Source organism: Brachyhypopomus gauderio, chromosome 11 (genome assembly GCF_052324685.1).
Source record: "Brachyhypopomus gauderio isolate BG-103 chromosome 11, BGAUD_0.2, whole genome shotgun sequence".
NCBI lineage: Eukaryota > Metazoa > Chordata > Actinopteri > Gymnotiformes > Hypopomidae > Brachyhypopomus > Brachyhypopomus gauderio.
Window position 1 is genome coordinate 22,484,850 of NC_135221.1, and position 17,679 is coordinate 22,502,528.

A 17,679-nucleotide genomic window follows, 5' to 3' on the forward strand; every position below is an offset into this window, starting at 1 on the left:
GGCGGGGTTAAAAGTTGTACTGCAGCCAGCCACTAGAGGGCAGCTGACTCACAGAGGCTTCACTTTTCACTCATGTCGTCCAGTCCACTTATATATACGGTCTCTGGGGAAGACGTGTTGGACATTTATAATTATACACTGTTGGAGAAATTTGAAGAGTACTTTGTGCCTACAAAAACATAACGTTTGAGAGATACAAGTTCTTTTCTTGTGACCAAAATCCTGGCAATGATTTTGATCGGTACCTCGTACTGTACACCTTAAGCAAGACATGCGAGTTCGGTGCACTGAAGGATTCACTAATAAAGGACCGCATAGTTTGTGGAATTGCAGATAATGGCCTGAGAAAGAGATTGCTAAGAGAGAAAGATCTGACTTTGGATAAGGCAGTAGACTTGTGCAGGGCATCGCAAACCTCACGAGAGCGAGTCAATGAACTGGCCAAAACTGAAATGGCGGTGCATGCAGTAAAAACAAAGGAGCAGCACAAGAAACGCCAATATAAACAAAATTAAGACAAAATGGGGGATGGCATTTGCAAGAGATGTGGAGGCAGTCATGTGCCAAGAACATGTCCAGCTTATGGGAAAACGTGTAATAATTGTGGAAAAAGAAACCATTATGCGAAATGCTGCACGGCTGAGACAAAGAAAAAAGTGCATACACTGGATGAGGAACCAGATGAGTTTTTTGTAGATGTAGTGCAGGCATCCCATGCTGAAGCGGAAGAATGGATTTTTCCTGTGACTGTCAATGATACAGTAATACCGTTTAAATTGGATACGGGAGATCAATTGCTGATTACAAGATGCTGAAAATAAAAAGCAAGATACATACAGCAAAAATGAAAGTGACGAGCTACACCGGAGAAAGTGTACTAGTTAAAGGCACTTTAACAAAGGCCAGATGTTAAAGGCGCAGTTGCTGATTGTAGAAAAGAAAGTGCAACCAATATTAGGTGTAACTGCATGTGAGAAACTCAATCTCGTGAAGAGAGTGTTTATGGTGGCTTCACAGGCAGCAGACAAAAAGAACACAGACACAGACAGCAGTGATCAAGACACTTTAATGACAGAGATCAAGGATGTTTTTGAGGGACTAGGCTGCTTACCAGGTGAGCACAAAATACATGTGGACGAGACAGTTGCACCTGTAGTTCATGCATGCCGAAAAGTTCCATCTGCACTGAAAGAAAAACTGAAGGAAGAATTAGCAAGAATGGAAAAGCTGAAAGTCATACAGAAAATCAGTGGACCGACAGACTGGGCGAGTTCCCTCGTCATTGTACAAAAGACAAATGGTGCATTACGCATATGTCTGGATCCCAGAGATCTGAATAAAGCAATCAAATGAGAGCATTTCAAGTTGCCAACCCGTGAGGAGATTATGTCTCAGTTTGCAGGAGCCAAGTGGTTCAGTAAACTTGATGCGTCTTTGGGGTTCTGGCAGATGAAGCTCGACGATGCTAGTTCAAGACTCTGTACATTCAACATGCCAGAAGGAAGATACCGATTCCTCCGTCTTCCATATGGAATCCTGTCTGCTCCAGAGGTCTATCAGAAGACTACACCATATTTGAGCACATTCCAGGAGTCACAACCATGATGGATGACATGATAGTGTGGGGATCCACAAGAGAGGAACATGACACAAGGCTACAACAAGTGCTTGAGCATACATGAATTGTCAACCTGAAACTAAACAGAGACAAATGTGAATTTGCAGTCAAGTCACTGACGTTCATCGGAGATGTTGTGTCGGAGAAAGGGGGAGTCCTGACCTGAGAAACACGTCAGCCATAGTCAATATGGAGAGGCCCCAGAACAAGGATGAGGTGAGGCGGTTCTTAGGAATGGTCACATACCTAGCTAAGTTCATACCCCAGCTGTCTGCCATTTTGGCTATACTCAGGATGCTGCTGGAGCAGAAAATGAGTGGATGTGGCTACAACAGCAAGAGGAGTGTTTTCAGAACCTGAAAAAAATACTCATCTCAGAGCCAGTGCGTAGGTTCTGTGATCCCAAATGAGAGACAAGAATCTCCGCTGATGCATCTCAATATGGCTTAGAAGCCGTCCTTCTACAGTTGCACGAGGAAACATGGCAACCAGTGGCCTACACGTCGAGAGCCCTCACCAGCGAATACAGCGTATGTTAATACGACTGCAGAAATACGACGTGAAATTTCCATACACACCAGGAAAATACATGTCACGGGCTGTTGATAAACATGAGAAACCAGACAAGGAAAAATGTGCTGACATACAGGCATATGTTGACATGATCATGATGTCACTTCCTGTGTCAAGTGAAAAAACAGAACAACTTAAACAAGAAACTGAAAAGGATGAGACATTGACAGAACTAAAGAGGATGATCAAACAAGGCTGGCCTGAGCGCAAGAGCGACTGCCCACAGCGAGTTCAAGATTACTGGACCTACAAAACAGAGCTGACGGTGGTCGACAACATTGTGTTCAAGGGCAACAAGTTTGTAATTCCGTCTTCAATGCGCAAAGACTAGCTCAGGAAGATACATGAAGGGCACCTGGGGGAAGAAAAATGTAAACGCAGAGCTCGTGAAGTCATGTATTGGCCGAGAATGAACCAAGACATTGGCCTGACAACAGCCTCATGCGAAGTATGCTTGACCTACCGATCCAAACAGCAGGCAGAACCACTTATGACTTACCCTGTGCCAGATAGACCATTCTATAGAGTAGGAGCGGATCTGTTTGACTGCCATGGAAAGAGCCATATAGTGGTGACAGATTACCTCTCAAACTACTCGGAAGTCGCAACCTTGCAAACAACATCTAGCAAGGCAGTCATTGCATTCCTGAAGACAGTATTTGCAAGACATGGAGTTCCATGTGAACTGATATCAGATAATTGTCCACTCTTCGCAAGCAGTGAATTTGCTGACTTCGCAAAAGAATGGGGTTTTCAGCACATAACATCTAGCCCACATTATCCTAGGTCCAATGGTCTGGCAGAGAGCTCAGTCAAAGTTGTCAAAGGTCTCATGAAGAAAGCGCACGATGGAAAAGAAGACTTTCATCACAGCCTGATGATCTACAGAAGTGCGCCACTGCAGAACGGCCTGTCCCCAGAACTGTCCCCAGCCCAAATGCTAATGGGACCACGCTTGAGAACCAATCTGCCAATGCATGAGGATCTCTTGACACCCAAAGGAGCACACAAGATCAAAAGTGACAAGGAAAAAGACAAAAAGAAAAAAAAACAGCAACACAACAAAAGAGCAAAGAACCTGCGTGTATTAAGGCCCGGAGAATAAGTCAGGATCAGAGATCAGGTGACAGGCATCTGTAATCTACATGGTTCAGTGCAAAAAGAGGTGGCACCACGCTCTTATGAAGTTCAGACAGAGCATGGAGGGTCTCTGAGAAGAAATCGTGTCAATCTCAAGCCGCAAATGCTGCAATCCGGAGACAACACCCTGAAGTATACCGAGGAACCGGAGGTGCCAGCAACTGTCCAGAGCTCTCCTGCCAAGACACCGTGCAGGCCAAAGCGCACGGTTCAGCCTCCCAAGAGGCTCATTGAAAGTTGCTGAACATTAGAGACTGTAAATTTGTTGTGTGTATAAAAAAAAGAAGTTTATAATGTAATATTGTGAATGTTTAAAACAGAGCATTTAGAGTAAGGTCATGCAAGGTGCATTAGTTCTTGACTGAGGTGCCCCTGAGCAAGGCCCTTAACCCTCAATTGCTCACTTGTATAAGAAAATTTTTAAAAAGAGAGATAAAGATGTAAGTCGCTCTGGATAAGGGTGATGTCTTAGATATAGTCTTAGTTGGGTTAAAGTTAATTTATTTTCATAAGGGGGAACATGTGTTGTTATGTGTTACTTAAATATACTTCATTACCCATACTGCATTGGGGCGGGAGGTTGCCGGGAAGACCATGCACAGATACGCAGTTCTTGAGTAAAAGACTTCAGCATAAACCCACGCCGAACGTGTGGTCTTCATTATTAATTTATAATAATGATTCATTAATTCACTACACGGCATAACAGATAGGACACCAATTAAAAATTATTTAATTCGAGCGATGATGATGCTTCTCAATAATACCAAATGGATTACAAAACTACAATACAAATACATTACAAAACAATACAATACTGTGACGCTCCCAGGAAGGAGGCACGACGAGCATCGCAAGGTACAACACAACGTTTATTACGTAAAAACACAAAGCCCAGCACAGACGGTGCAAGCACGCTGACGCGGATGCTTACACGAGCATGAACTTTAGACAAAGACGAGCACAAGACACTGCGCGAACGCACATTAAATAGGTGATTAACACATACCCTCGTGATCTCGAGACAAGGCACAGGTGCGACTACGAACACGCTCACGAACGACCCACACCCACGGAACTACAAATATGGACATAACGACACGCAGACAACGTAGCGGCACGCCCACAGGGAAGGGTCCGGAGGCGTGACCGTGACAAATACAATAAAAAGTATTAGATTAAATAAAGCGTCTACCTATTTCCATTAGAACAGTAAGGAAGTTTGTGGTTTCATGCTATCCTGTTTGTCTTGAGAGCACGCAAATATGAGAAATGTAATAAAAACAATGGCACAAAAAACATTTGACCTGGGGCAAAGCCTATTGCAAATTCCTGAGCTGTCTGCCTGATGTTTTAGCCTAAACCTTTTTTGGGATCTCCACATTTACAATAATTTACACAGGTTTCCCCATATTATACACTCAATAGTTTTAATATATTTTAATCTTAATTTAATGTGTAAAATAAGCTTTAAACAATTTTTAAGATTACATTTTATTCTCAGCTTCTCACATATGTATAACAACTGAACTTCAGCATAAGTATGATGGTTTCCTATATGAGGACTGTTTTCCACTTTGTGGTTCTTTAGGTAGAAAATCCCACTGTGCCTTTGGAAGGGAAAGAGATCACATGGAGCAGCAAGCAAGGCTGGTCTGTCCCCAGAAACATCGTAGAACGCGTGTCCATAATCTTTGGCTTTTTCTGTTCTATAACTTTACATAGCAATGTGTACAGATCCAGCATCTACTTGGTGATGGAAACTGGTGAGATGCTGTTCACTTTTATTTTAGAACAGGCATAAGACATAGATCATGTAAACCAGCAGGAGCTTTGCCTGAACATTTACACGTCTCAAAAGTGCTCATTATTCATGTGATCTTTATGAACTACCTGCAGGAAGAAAGTTTCACGAGCTCAAGATGTTTCCTGAAAACTCACCACTTGAGCTGATGCGGGGCGATATTCTGGTCCTCAACTGCACAGCACTGGTTGAGTTCAACACAGGTGTGGAATTCAAGTGGGCCTACCCAGGCCAGAAGGTAAATGAAGAACACAGAGACCAGAGGACTGAGATCCTTCTGTGCTTCTAAAGTTCTAAGAACTGATCAGATCACAAAACAAATGTGGCACTAATACTTTGTATGTTTGTAACTTGTTTGTATATTTATAGTCATATATTTATTTATTTATGTAGTATTTAGCACAAAGGGCTACTGCACCTCTAATTTTGCAATAAAGCATATAAATTCAAAATATGTAAGAATGATTTCACATGTTGCCATATTGTTATTTATTTTTGTTCTTTATGTGTGATTCCTTAATCTTACATTTTAGATGTTTACCTCTTTGAAGTTCCATGTACCTAATAAAAACGAAGACACATGAAAATGTAAATTCATAAAATGAAAATGTAAAAAATGGGAAAAAGAACCTGAGAAATCTAAGGTGAAATCTAAGTTTAGCTGGCTTTTGTAGATAAATAACTTGTTTGCTGAACAGGAGTATTCCCACCCATAACAATCTTTTGGACTACTGCTGTGTGACAAGACATCAATTACGCAATAATACACGAGAGGGAGTGCTATAACGTGTAATATTGGCACTGCTGTGCTGCGGTCGTAGGTACGAGGCCGCAGGCCAATATTACACATTATACCACAGTTAGTTCCGACCCTACAATGTGATTGGCTGAGAGGCGATCTAGGAGTGCCAATATTACATGTTATAGCACTGTAACCGAAGCTCTCTATGTATTACTCCGCCACATACAGGTAACCTAGCAACGGAGCAGCGTTTACAAGCAGACATTGCAGTCAATTTTAGTATTATCAACAAAATGAAATGAATCAGCTTTACGACTTTTTTATGGATCCGTCAGAAACGTGAAGGGAGAGTTATATGGCATCAGCAGCTTCGTTGGTTTAAGAGCTGGTCTGAACAGATACCTGAACGAACCTTCAATCAGTCGTGGATGGTCAATAATTGTTGTACTTTATTTTTAATAAATACGACTTTATCAACAGTTGTTTTTGTGTATATTTACTGCTATAATATTTATTGGGTAAGGCTGTTCCAGTGTTGTGTAAGTTTAGCCATTGAGCATAGCAGCGAGCCATTGAATGGAACTATTTTAACTGGAGGTGTATTTTTAACCAAACAGGTCGTATTTTCTGATCTACGGGACTCGGCCTGAGGCCTCGTGCCTACGACCGCAGCACAGCAGTGCCAATATTACACGTTATAGCACTCCCTCTCTTGTATTATTGCTTCATTATAGCACGAACCTCGAGTGTATTATTGCGATTATACCACAGTTCAATTATCGCTGTTTATTGAAAGATTTTGAGTTAAAGATGACGAGAAAATACGGCCTGTTTGGTTAAAAATACTCCGCCAGTTAACATAGTTCCATTCAATGGCTCGCTGCTAAACTTACACAACACTGGAACAGCCTTACCCAATAAATATTATAGCAGTAAATATACACAAAAACAACTGTTGATAAAGTCGTATTTATTAAAAATAAAGTACAACAATTATTGACCATCCACGACTGATTGGAGGTTCGTTCAGGTATCTGTTCAGTCCAGCTCTTAAACCACCGAAGCTGCTGATGCCATATAACTTCACGTTTCTGACGGATCCATAAAAACGTCGTAAAAGCTGATTCATTCATTTTTGTTGATAATACTAAAATCGACTGCAATGTCGTTGCTCTTTAACCAGGATCCTCCAATAGTATACGGCACGAGACTGAGAGACTCTCTCACCATGGCTCTCTCATCCTGGCTGCACAGCGCTGGTGAAGTTCCGTTATAGTATCGCGTAATTTGATAGGAATTTCAAAATAAAAGTAATAAATGAGAAGCTTAAAATTGTATATATATATATATATATATATATATATATATATATATATATATATATATATATATATATATATATATATATATATATATATATTTAGCAAATTTACCGTTTCTACATAAATAACTACATGTACTAGTTATACCTTCACTCTTTGTATTTACGAAACATCCCATATGGCATTATAAGGATGTTTGCAAAGGATTTGAAAACTTCAATGCACATTAAACTTAATGTTTTGCAGATAAAATTCAGGTAGAAATACATGAAAACACAAACAAAAGATTTCCATTTAGAACTTTATTTTTGCAAAAGCCCCATGGCTTACCCTCTTTAAACACTGTTCAATTTACAGTTGATTGGTATTCACAAGTTGTCAAGCACCTCTGCCATAAAATGGTGCATGTCTTGCACAGATTCAAAGCCAAACACGAAAGGGTCCATTACATCACTTTGCTCGTCCTCATAATGTCAGGCTTCTGTCCAAACAATAAAATATTACACAACTATAATAGGTTAACACATTATAGACGAAATTTTTATTTTATTTTATTTATTTTATTTTATTAAAATTAAAATTAGATGAGACAAGCAGACTGATGGTAGTTATATATATATAAATGATCAAGCAGCATTACTAAATTAATTAAATTAATATACATCTCCTTCCACTGTTATCTATTTACTATACTATCTATTTATCTATTTATTATCTATTTACTTTCACAGTATCACACATTGCAGAATTTAGGATGTACATTGTTCCCATGCGAAGTTTACAATGCAGATAACTTAACAGGCTATTCTTAAAAGTTTTCCTTTCCACAAAGTAACTTTATGAACATATTCACTGCCAATACAAGACTAGAATGTAAGATTCGTTTGTGTACAAAAACGAGGTATTTCAACTTGCACTAAACGCTGGCGTCGGCCATTGTTTTGCACACAAACGAGCATGCGCGATATCAGGAACGCGTTTATGCCATGGCCAGGCAGCCATGCACAAGCAGCCACGGGGAGGTGGACTCTTTTCTCGAGCCGTACCCTCCTCGGATGTAAATACATTAATATCCCAGGACGTTTGTTTTACGGTATTAACTTCATTTCTCTGATTTCCAGCTCATCCAAATCATTGTTTGTAAGCGTGACAAACCTTGGCTCATTGGAGGAATCAGGCTGGTCATTTATAGCTTCATCCTCCAGTTTCAGATCGAAACAAATGCTTTTGAAGCCAATAGATTTAACGAACTCCCTGTAATTCATTTTGATAATGTTGCTGCTTGTTTGTAGTTGCACTGTTTGGCTTGTAAACGCTGCTTCGTTGCTAGGTTACCTGTATGTGGCGGAGTAATACATGGAGAGCTTCGGTTACAGTGCTATAACATGTAATATTGGCACTCCTAGATCGCCTCTCAGCCAATCATATTGTAGGGTCGGAACTAACTGTGGTATAATATACAATATAAATCCTTTTTCTGGATATTCATAATAATGTTATGTTAAAATCTTGTTCAACAAAAACCTCCTATATCAGTACATGAAGCAACGACCCCTAGAAAAGAAAGAAAAATACACAATTAAATGACAAATGGAACCTAAAGAAAACATGTGGAAACTGTGTTAGTCAGAATTGGTCAGAAGTGTTTATCAGTGTTAAGCCCCCAGGAACCCACTCCTGCCTCTTATGAGAGCTTCTTACTTCCTTCATCTTTAGTGGTAAACACTTAGATTGAATGTCTGTGGTACCTGTGCACATAAACATTTGATATTTGTTGAAGATGTTTTATAACTCTAAGAAAATGATAATGTTTTCAGGAGAACAGGGCAGTGAATATTCAATCTGTGCGCAATATAATGACACAAGGAACAGAGGCCGTTAGCATCCTCACCATGCACAGTGTCAACACCACTGATTCTGGCTTCTACACCTGCTCTGCTAATAGTGTGGACAGAAGTCTGGAACGCTCCACACTAATCATTGTGCACAGTAAGAACATTCAGTACTACAGACCCAGCCACACCATACCTTTATTAACTACTCTATTAACTACTAGTGTCACTCTTGATGTTCCTCAAATTTCAGAGGAGCCCTTCATCAGTTTGGACTACAGGAATGATTCTATTGTAGAAGCTACAGTTGGACAAAAGTCTGTCATGTTGTCTGTCAGAGTGTCTGCATACCCTGGGCCAGTCACCCACTGGTAAGATCAAGTTGCTTTAAAAACAGTCAGATGTTAAACCTAAGCCTACATAACAAACGTATCAATCATATGTATAGCAATCTGCATCTGCTTATCTCAATTGGATTATGTCTACAATACTTACAGAAAGTATTATATTATCTGGAAATGTGTCTGATCATGGTTTTCATAGGTTCAGATGTTGTGAAGCATAGTCTAAAGGAACAGCATTGTCAGTTAATATGGTCATCTTTGTGCAGGTATAAAAACGTGACACTGATAAGAAAGCGTGCAGAGTTCAGCAGGTTCAGATGGCAGGACCATCAGTTGGAGATCAGAGATGTGCGTAAAGAGGACGCTGGCACTTACACTCTGATTCTGAAGAACAGTGCTGCAGCCATAGAGAAAAAACTCCACTTTACTGTAATAGTCAACGGTATTTTCTTCTTTATTTTCCTCTTTGCTACTTAAGTCACTATTATTCTTGGACAGCATGTGATTTATCTAGATTCTACTGACCGTTTTGGAATGGCCTTTGGTCTTTTCTTGCTTTCTTTGTGAAGAGCTGCCTCAGATTCATGAGAAGGAGGCATCAGCAGCTGGTAACCCCCACCGGTGGGGCAGCAGACAGACTCTCACCTGCACTGCTACTGGTTCCCCTCCCCCACAAGCTATAACCTGGCAATGGAGGCCATGGGGCCCCTGTGGCCTCAAAACCACCAACAGAACTCTGTAAGTTGAATGACTAGATTCACGTTGCAAGTGTAATTTACATCTATAAATTGAAAACCTACATGGTGGTATCAGATTCAAAACTTTTTCATTCACCACCAAAGTGATGTAAAGATAATTAGTGTTACACACTGGTTCCTAAAATCTAAAAAATGCAATGACTGTATGTGAGGAACATGGTATTAATACTATGAAAATACTATGAAAATTTGTCTGACCATTGCTTTTAGGAGCTGGTGTGCTTGAACTTGTAATTTAGTTATGGCCATAATGCTTTCTGTGGATATGTGGTTCATTACATATGAGTATGGATGTGTTATGTGTTTACAAAACCAGCAAACACAAGATAAAAAGCAAAGAGCACATTTCAGCATAAATTGTTAAACAAGTCACATGACATTCACATGACACTCATATTACATTCACATGACACTCATATGACATTCACATGACACTCATATGACATTCACATGACACTCACATGACATTCACATGACACTCATATGACATTCACATGACACTCACATGACATTCACATGACACTCATATGACATTCACATGACACTCATATGACATTCACATGACACTCACATGACATTCACATGACACTCATATGACATTCACATGACACTCACATGACATTCACATGACACTCATATGACATTCACATGACACTCATATGACATTCACATGACACTCACATGACATTCACATGACACTCATATGACATTCACATGACACTCATATGACACTCACATGACATTCACATGACACTCTGAAGAAATTGTGGCTCAACTTAATGAAATCACATAAAACACAAAACCACATCAGTTCACAGAAGGTTCAGATGAGATAGTATTTCGCACACTGCCAGCCACTGGCTGCTGGGTGGAATTAGGGAGGACATTATCTTTCTACCCTTTTTTTGGCCATTGCATTTCTTGCAGTAAGAGGTAAGAGGGGCATGGCCATTTCCTGTGCCCACATGGATGTTAGGGGGTGACAGACAAGGAAATGTCCAGGTATTTATAGCGCTCTGTTCAGCTAGTGACAGATAGTGACACAACGGAGCCATGCTACATGATAAAAGTGATGATGGGTCATCGTAAACAACAGGAAGCCTGGGGTCAAAGGTCATGCTAACTTCCTCTGGCCCTGGATAGAGGTCTGAGACTGAGAACCTGCAGCTTGTGCCTTCTTCCTCTCTTGGCTTTTCTTCACATGTGTGGTTACACCATAGGGCAGATCCAGAGTGGGTCACAAGAACGCGCCAGCATCCATTACACTCATGTGCTTACAGTAGAATGTACTTTCACCTGCCTACATACACTAGACTGAAAATAAAATTATTAAAGATATTGCTGGTATTTGTCAGCTCTGTAGTGTAAATTATTAAATATCTCATTTGAATCTTTAGCACTTATCATCCACAGGAAAGAAAAATCAAGGATTTAAAAACACTTCCTGTGTCCATCTGCACATCCTCTCTGTCTCTCCTTCACAAACACACACACACACACACACACACACACACACACACACACACACACACACACACACACACACACACACACACACACACACACACACACACACGTTCGTGGCGGATATGGGATTTATCACCACACATCCACATTTCCTGTCCTTGTCCTACAAATCCACAAATCCACATATTGACTTGACTGAAAAATGCTTACCTTTACATTTCTTTGCTTTTCTCCTTGGGGAATGTCTGTGAAATAGTAGCAGCATTTTACATAACACACTGGTCTTTAATAATAACTTGTTTCTTCCTATTATAATCTATTGTAATTCATTTTAATAAAATATTAGGCTCACTTGTTAAATAAATATTTTAAACTCTTCGATTTGGAGGTGTGGATTGTGTTTAGATTTGTTTTGCAAATAGGAATGAGCATTTGTTCATTTATAAGGTTTAGTTATAGATATTCTGTATATATGCTCATGTTTAAGCCAACATTTTCAGACTTAATTGCAATGATTGTATGTCAAGATGCCATGCCATATATATTCCAGACCTGGGTAGAATTTGGAAAAATTATCTCTTTAAATGTACAAGTTGTAGTGCCATAATTCTGTGTAGCTTACAAATATGCTAATTCAATATATAATTTCTATATGTATTGTTATTTTAAGTGCATTATACAAAGACTCCAAATCTCTGAGATATTGATTGTTTGATTATATGTTACTTGCTATATGAATTGCTATAAACCTTCTCAGAGCTCATGGAGGTCAGCGAGGTAAGGTTCCTCTTTGCCAGGACTGGATGGATCTGGACCTTGATCATACTGCAAATGCTATTGAGAGTATGGACACTTGGTCGGAACCAGTTGATGGGAAGTTAAAGGTTTGTCATGTTTTTTTTTTCCTTTTATTAATGTTACATGACACACATGGACACATTTAAACCATTCTTCTTCTAGATGATTCATGGAGTAACTGAGAATAAATATGCCTACTTAGAGCTCTTACCTTCTGTTTTCTGAGGCAACTTTGAGCTCATTTCTTGTTTGAAGATGGAGTCATAGAGCACAGGACACATTGATCCTACCATCAGGAAAAAGGAAAAGGACAACTAGGGTTTACTTGGTTACCATTTTTCCCACAGACAGTGGGCCGTATCGTCATTCTGAGTGCAAATGTGTCAGCCATGTACAAATGTGCTGCTGAGAACAAAGTGGGCAAAGATGAGCGCCTCATTTACTTCTACGTGACAAGTGAGTCTCATTTACTGTAGGAACTACTTTATATGTATTTTACATGTATATATGTTTGTATATAGAACTACTTTATATGTATTTTGCATGTATGTATGTGTGTATATATAACACAGAGTTGATACATAAAGAATTCAGACCCTTTACTGTAGCACTTGAAATTGTAATCATGTTCATCTTGACTTTGCTTTAATGTTATAATGTGTGTCCCGGCCTTTGCTTTGATCCTTAAGATATGTTTAGACAAAATGATTACAACATTTTGGAAAACATTAGGTCATAAACTCCAAGGAACTTTCTCTGGAATATTGCAGTCAAATATTAGATCAATTGGCTCTAGCCCCCCTGGGACTACTGGGGTTAAGCGGTAAAGATAATGGATGGATGGATGGATGAGGGCATGGATTTAAAACAATATTGAATTATTTTAGTGTTCCGAGGACTACAGTGGCCTTAATAATGTTGAAAAGCTTAGCACTCATCATAGAGTTGATGATTTGGCCAAATTGAACATCCAGATGAGAAGGGTGGAGAGGTAATACGGAAGCACTGTGGAGAATATGGTATATTACTTCTCACTTTAGTTTACATGTACAGAACTCTAGTAACAATATTGTCAATGATTAGAAAAAAGTTGTTTAAAAAAGTTTATGAGCCAAAAATGTTACTCTTTGCACCATTAGTGCATGAAAGGGTGGATCTGTCAGGGCTGATTCTGCTACTTAGGCTAAACACCATCATAGACCAATGATGAATCATAATGTAATAGTGGAATCCAGTGTTGGGAACGTTACTTAAAAAAAATAATTAGTTATAGTTACTCACTACTTGTTCAAAAACGTAACTGAGTTAGTAACTGAATTACTCTATAATAAAAGTAACTTGTTACCAGGGAAAGTAACTTGTTACCAGGGAAAATAACTATTTGCTTTACAGTAAAAAAAAGTGATATGCCAATGAATAAGGATTTTTTTGAAAAAGCAGTTTTCACAGTCAGTTGAAATGAGTAGATCAGAAAGGTGTTAAACTTTTGATATTTATTGCACATCAACAGACCAGTGCAGGATAAAATCCTTTAAAATCCCAAATCTTTGTAAAAAAAAAAAAAAAAAAAAGCAAAAGTAAACAGTTACACTATATAAAGTGCATTTACATCTATCAAATTAAATTAAATTCTCTCAACCTGAGACAACTGGTTTGTTCACAACAGAAGTAAACTTAACAATAAAACTTCAATTCTTAATTAAATAAATCAGGAACTTCAAGTATTTTCTTAAATAATGTTTATATCACCACCTTGAAAATGCTAATTTTTCTTCGGCTTGCTTTCTGCCTCTTCTTCATTTGTGTCGTGTGTCACTGGTGTGCTTCGGCACGCGTGTAAAAACACTGGCTCTGATTGGCTACCATAACGCTGCCTTAGCCAATCGCTTACTGACTTGTTAAGTTAAACAGGTGTTACACCAAGAACTGAAACCTATCGAGATCTGTTACTCCTCACTAGCCTGGGCAGCGGTCCGCTCGGATTACTGTTAGTATATCAATATATAGTAACGCACCGCTTTTAATGATCAGTAACATCAACGGCGTTGTAACGATAGGAAAAGTAATTAATTATATTATCCCGTTACTGACAAAATGACGCCGTTACCTAACGCCGTTATTTTTAACGGCATTATTCTCAACACTGGTGGAATCAAGAATACAGTTTAGTGTGAATACATCTGATACATTAAACACATCCAATGATTATTGTAAACATATTTTTGGTTGACCAACAAAATGAAATAAATGTAGTAATGTTCATTGTTCATAAACCCTCATTGCTGCTTTTTAAAAAGCGACATATGGCGATTTTTTGCTTGATTGTTCAATGTTTACATTTATAATGAATGGAGATGAATGGAGCCAAATACAGGAACATTCTTGAAGAAAATTCCCTGCAGATTTTATGCAAACTCAGACTGTAAAGGGAACTAAACCAAACCAAAGCATACAGCCAAAATAACACTAGGGTGGTGTCAGCGTAAATCTTTGAATTGGCCTGAGTGGCCAAAACAAAGGCCAGACGTAAACCCTATTGAACATCTGTGAGAAGTTCTTGCCATTTCTCAGATCCAGGTGTGTGAAGCTGGTAGAGATGTATGTATCTAGTAAGAAGACTGTAGACCTACGTAGACTTACGTGCTGGCAAAGGTCTACAGTACAAAGTACTGAGTAAAGGAGTCTGATAAAGCTTCACTTAAAAATTGCCAATTATATCTATTCCAAATCAAGTCTACAACAATAAAGTCTAACAAGAGGTCTGATTATGTTCTGATCCCAGTGTGTATCTATAGAGTTCATATCTATAGAGTTCATATCCGTGTATGTATTTGCAAAAAACATCCAATTTGCACTGACCTCTTGAGCACTTGCCATCAAGTGGAAGCCAGACTCTCTGTGACTCTCTCACTCTGTTTCTGCCTTACGCCTCTTCTGTCCAGCCATCCCAGAAGGGTTCAATATTGAGATGGAGCCCGTGGAGGGGCCCCTGGAGCTGGACGCCATGCACCTCAAATGCAGTGCTGATAACTACACATATGAGAACATGCGCTGGTACCGACTGGACCCACAGGACACGCCCCCAGACGACTGCAGAAGCCTGCACCAGTACGCTACGGGTCTGCAAGGGGAGCTGTCATTTGAGGCCTCCAGAAACAGCTGGGCGCTGGAGCTCACCTTCCCCAGTGTGCGGCTGCAGGATGAAGGCATCTATGTGTGTGAAGTGTGGAACCGTCGCAGTGGCGAGAAGCATTGCCTCCACAAACACGTCTGTGTGAAGGGTGAGGCCACCGCAGCACTGTCATGGGCTAGAGGACAGGAGTCTGGTGTAGTTTAATCTGCTCTATAGCACCTACTACATTTGGTAATTAACTGATGAGTTGAATCAGATGTGTTTGAGCAGGAGTGTAATTTAACTGTGCTGCTTTCCATGACCCAGTGAATCCAGGACTGCACACACCTACTCTAGATAAACCATCTTAAAAACATTGTGTGTGTGAGCAGATGATGATGAAGCCTGGAGTGTAACTGTGCGTTACACTCCAGGTGTGTGTGTGTGTATGTGTGTGTGTGTGTGTGTGTGTGTGTGTGTGTGTGTGTGTGTGTGTGTGTGTGTGTGTGTGTGTGTGTGTGTGTGTGTGTTTGTTTTGGATGAGCTCTTATCTCTGTCCATCACTGTCTCTGTCCACCACTGTCTCTGTCCACCACTGTCTCTGTCCATCACTGTCTCTGTCCACCACTGTCTCTGTCCATCACTGTCTCTGTCCATCACTGTCTCTGTCCACCACTGTCTCTGTCCATCACTGTCTCTGTCCACCACTGTCTCTGTCCACCACTGTCTCTGTCTCTTCCTCACTATTGACCTCCCATCTTTGTCTGTCTGTGCTGTAGCCTTGGAGGCTCCGAGGTACCGACACAACCCCGTTAATCAGACAGTCAACGTCAGCACATCGTTGCAGATGGAGTGTGTTGTGGAAGGGAGTCCATCTCCCCAGCTCTCCTGGTCTAAAGACAACCAGCCCCTCCACCCAGGATCAGGTCAGACTCCTCCTCACCTACTTTGTCACACACATCAATCATTATATGACTGGTGATGAATTGTAACTTGTATAAGTCACAAGATGGTATGTACTCAAAAACAAAGTGTGACAAATATCTTTAGATATTAGACGTGCATTAGTGACTGCAGTTCTACTGCATTATTTCTTCCATTTCATCAAATTACATAATTTCACATAAATTACGTAACGTTCTTTACATGAAAAGTACATGCAAACACATAGATTCACTTTAATGTATTTTCTCTCTACATTTGGGTGCATTCATTCCTTTTGAAAGCTTAATTGAGATATGATGGGCAGCCATTGGATTGAACTGTCTTGCTGTGTATCAGGAATAAAATGGTACTATGCATGAATAATGGGCAATAGGTCTGTGAATGAATGGATCCTTAAGAGTTGCCTCAATTAATTATTCTTTATAGTGGGATCACAGGTATTTTTACAGACATATGACCAAGTGGACCTGCATTGTTATCATGTTTCTTGTTAACTAATTGAAGGCCTAAACAACTCTGGCATAGTAATCATTAAAATTTTAGTATTAATATTTTCCAGTTTCCAGTTAAAATTTAAGGTTGGTACACCACAGGTGAGAATAGAGGGTTGTTATCTTATCTAGAGAATGATAGCTGAAGGTCTGTATGTACTGTATTTCACATAATGACTCCAAGCAAGTTTATGATTAACTTGTTTTGATTGCAGTATAAAAAATATCTGAGATGGGGCGATCCAGAGCTTGCTGGCCCTTCTCTAAATACATATAAAGTGTTGCTGTGCTCAGCCCTTCACATCTGAACTCTGATTCAATAGACAGCTAGTGGACAGAGATTCACAGGGCCAAACGTAGCTACAAGTGTGAACAGGTGTGGGGTTGTTGGCTGTGAAGGTTTGATTGACGCCTGTATGGATATGCACAGGGATTCTGCTGCAGGACTCCAACCGGACACTTAGCATTCAAAGGGTCCGTGAGGAAGACGCAGGGCTATACACATGTACCGCCTGCAACCAGAGAGGCTGCATCCATTCCTCTGCAACGGTGTCTGTTATTGGTGAGAGACTCTTCATTCTCCACATGGGACACTGTGTAGCTGCTGTCAATAATCTGTAAGAGATTATCAATCAATCAATCAAAGTTTATTTGTATAGCGCTTTTAACAACTCAAGTTGTCGCAAAGCAGCTTTACAGGGTTTACAAGGTTAACAATACTATGGGTCCAGAA

At 39.9% G+C, this 17,679-nt stretch overlaps 1 protein-coding gene across 3 annotated transcripts in view; it reads left to right on the plus strand.

Moving 5' to 3' along the window:
• Positions 1–17,679, plus strand: part of flt4 (fms related receptor tyrosine kinase 4) — a 120,584-nt gene that overhangs the window by 58,517 nt on the left and 44,388 nt on the right. For all 3 annotated transcript variants that reach the window (XM_077022740.1, XM_077022741.1, XM_077022742.1), the window contains 11 exons: positions 4,923–5,097; positions 5,231–5,373; positions 9,017–9,188; positions 9,285–9,402; positions 9,642–9,817; positions 9,945–10,113; positions 12,358–12,484; positions 12,746–12,854; positions 15,341–15,679; positions 16,290–16,436; positions 17,377–17,508. In XM_077022740.1, coding sequence (XP_076878855.1) covers positions 4,923–5,097; positions 5,231–5,373; positions 9,017–9,188; positions 9,285–9,402; positions 9,642–9,817; positions 9,945–10,113; positions 12,358–12,484; positions 12,746–12,854; positions 15,341–15,679; positions 16,290–16,436; positions 17,377–17,508 — 1,807 coding nt within the window. The remainder of the gene's footprint in view (positions 1–4,922; positions 5,098–5,230; positions 5,374–9,016; positions 9,189–9,284; positions 9,403–9,641; positions 9,818–9,944; positions 10,114–12,357; positions 12,485–12,745; positions 12,855–15,340; positions 15,680–16,289; positions 16,437–17,376; positions 17,509–17,679) is intronic.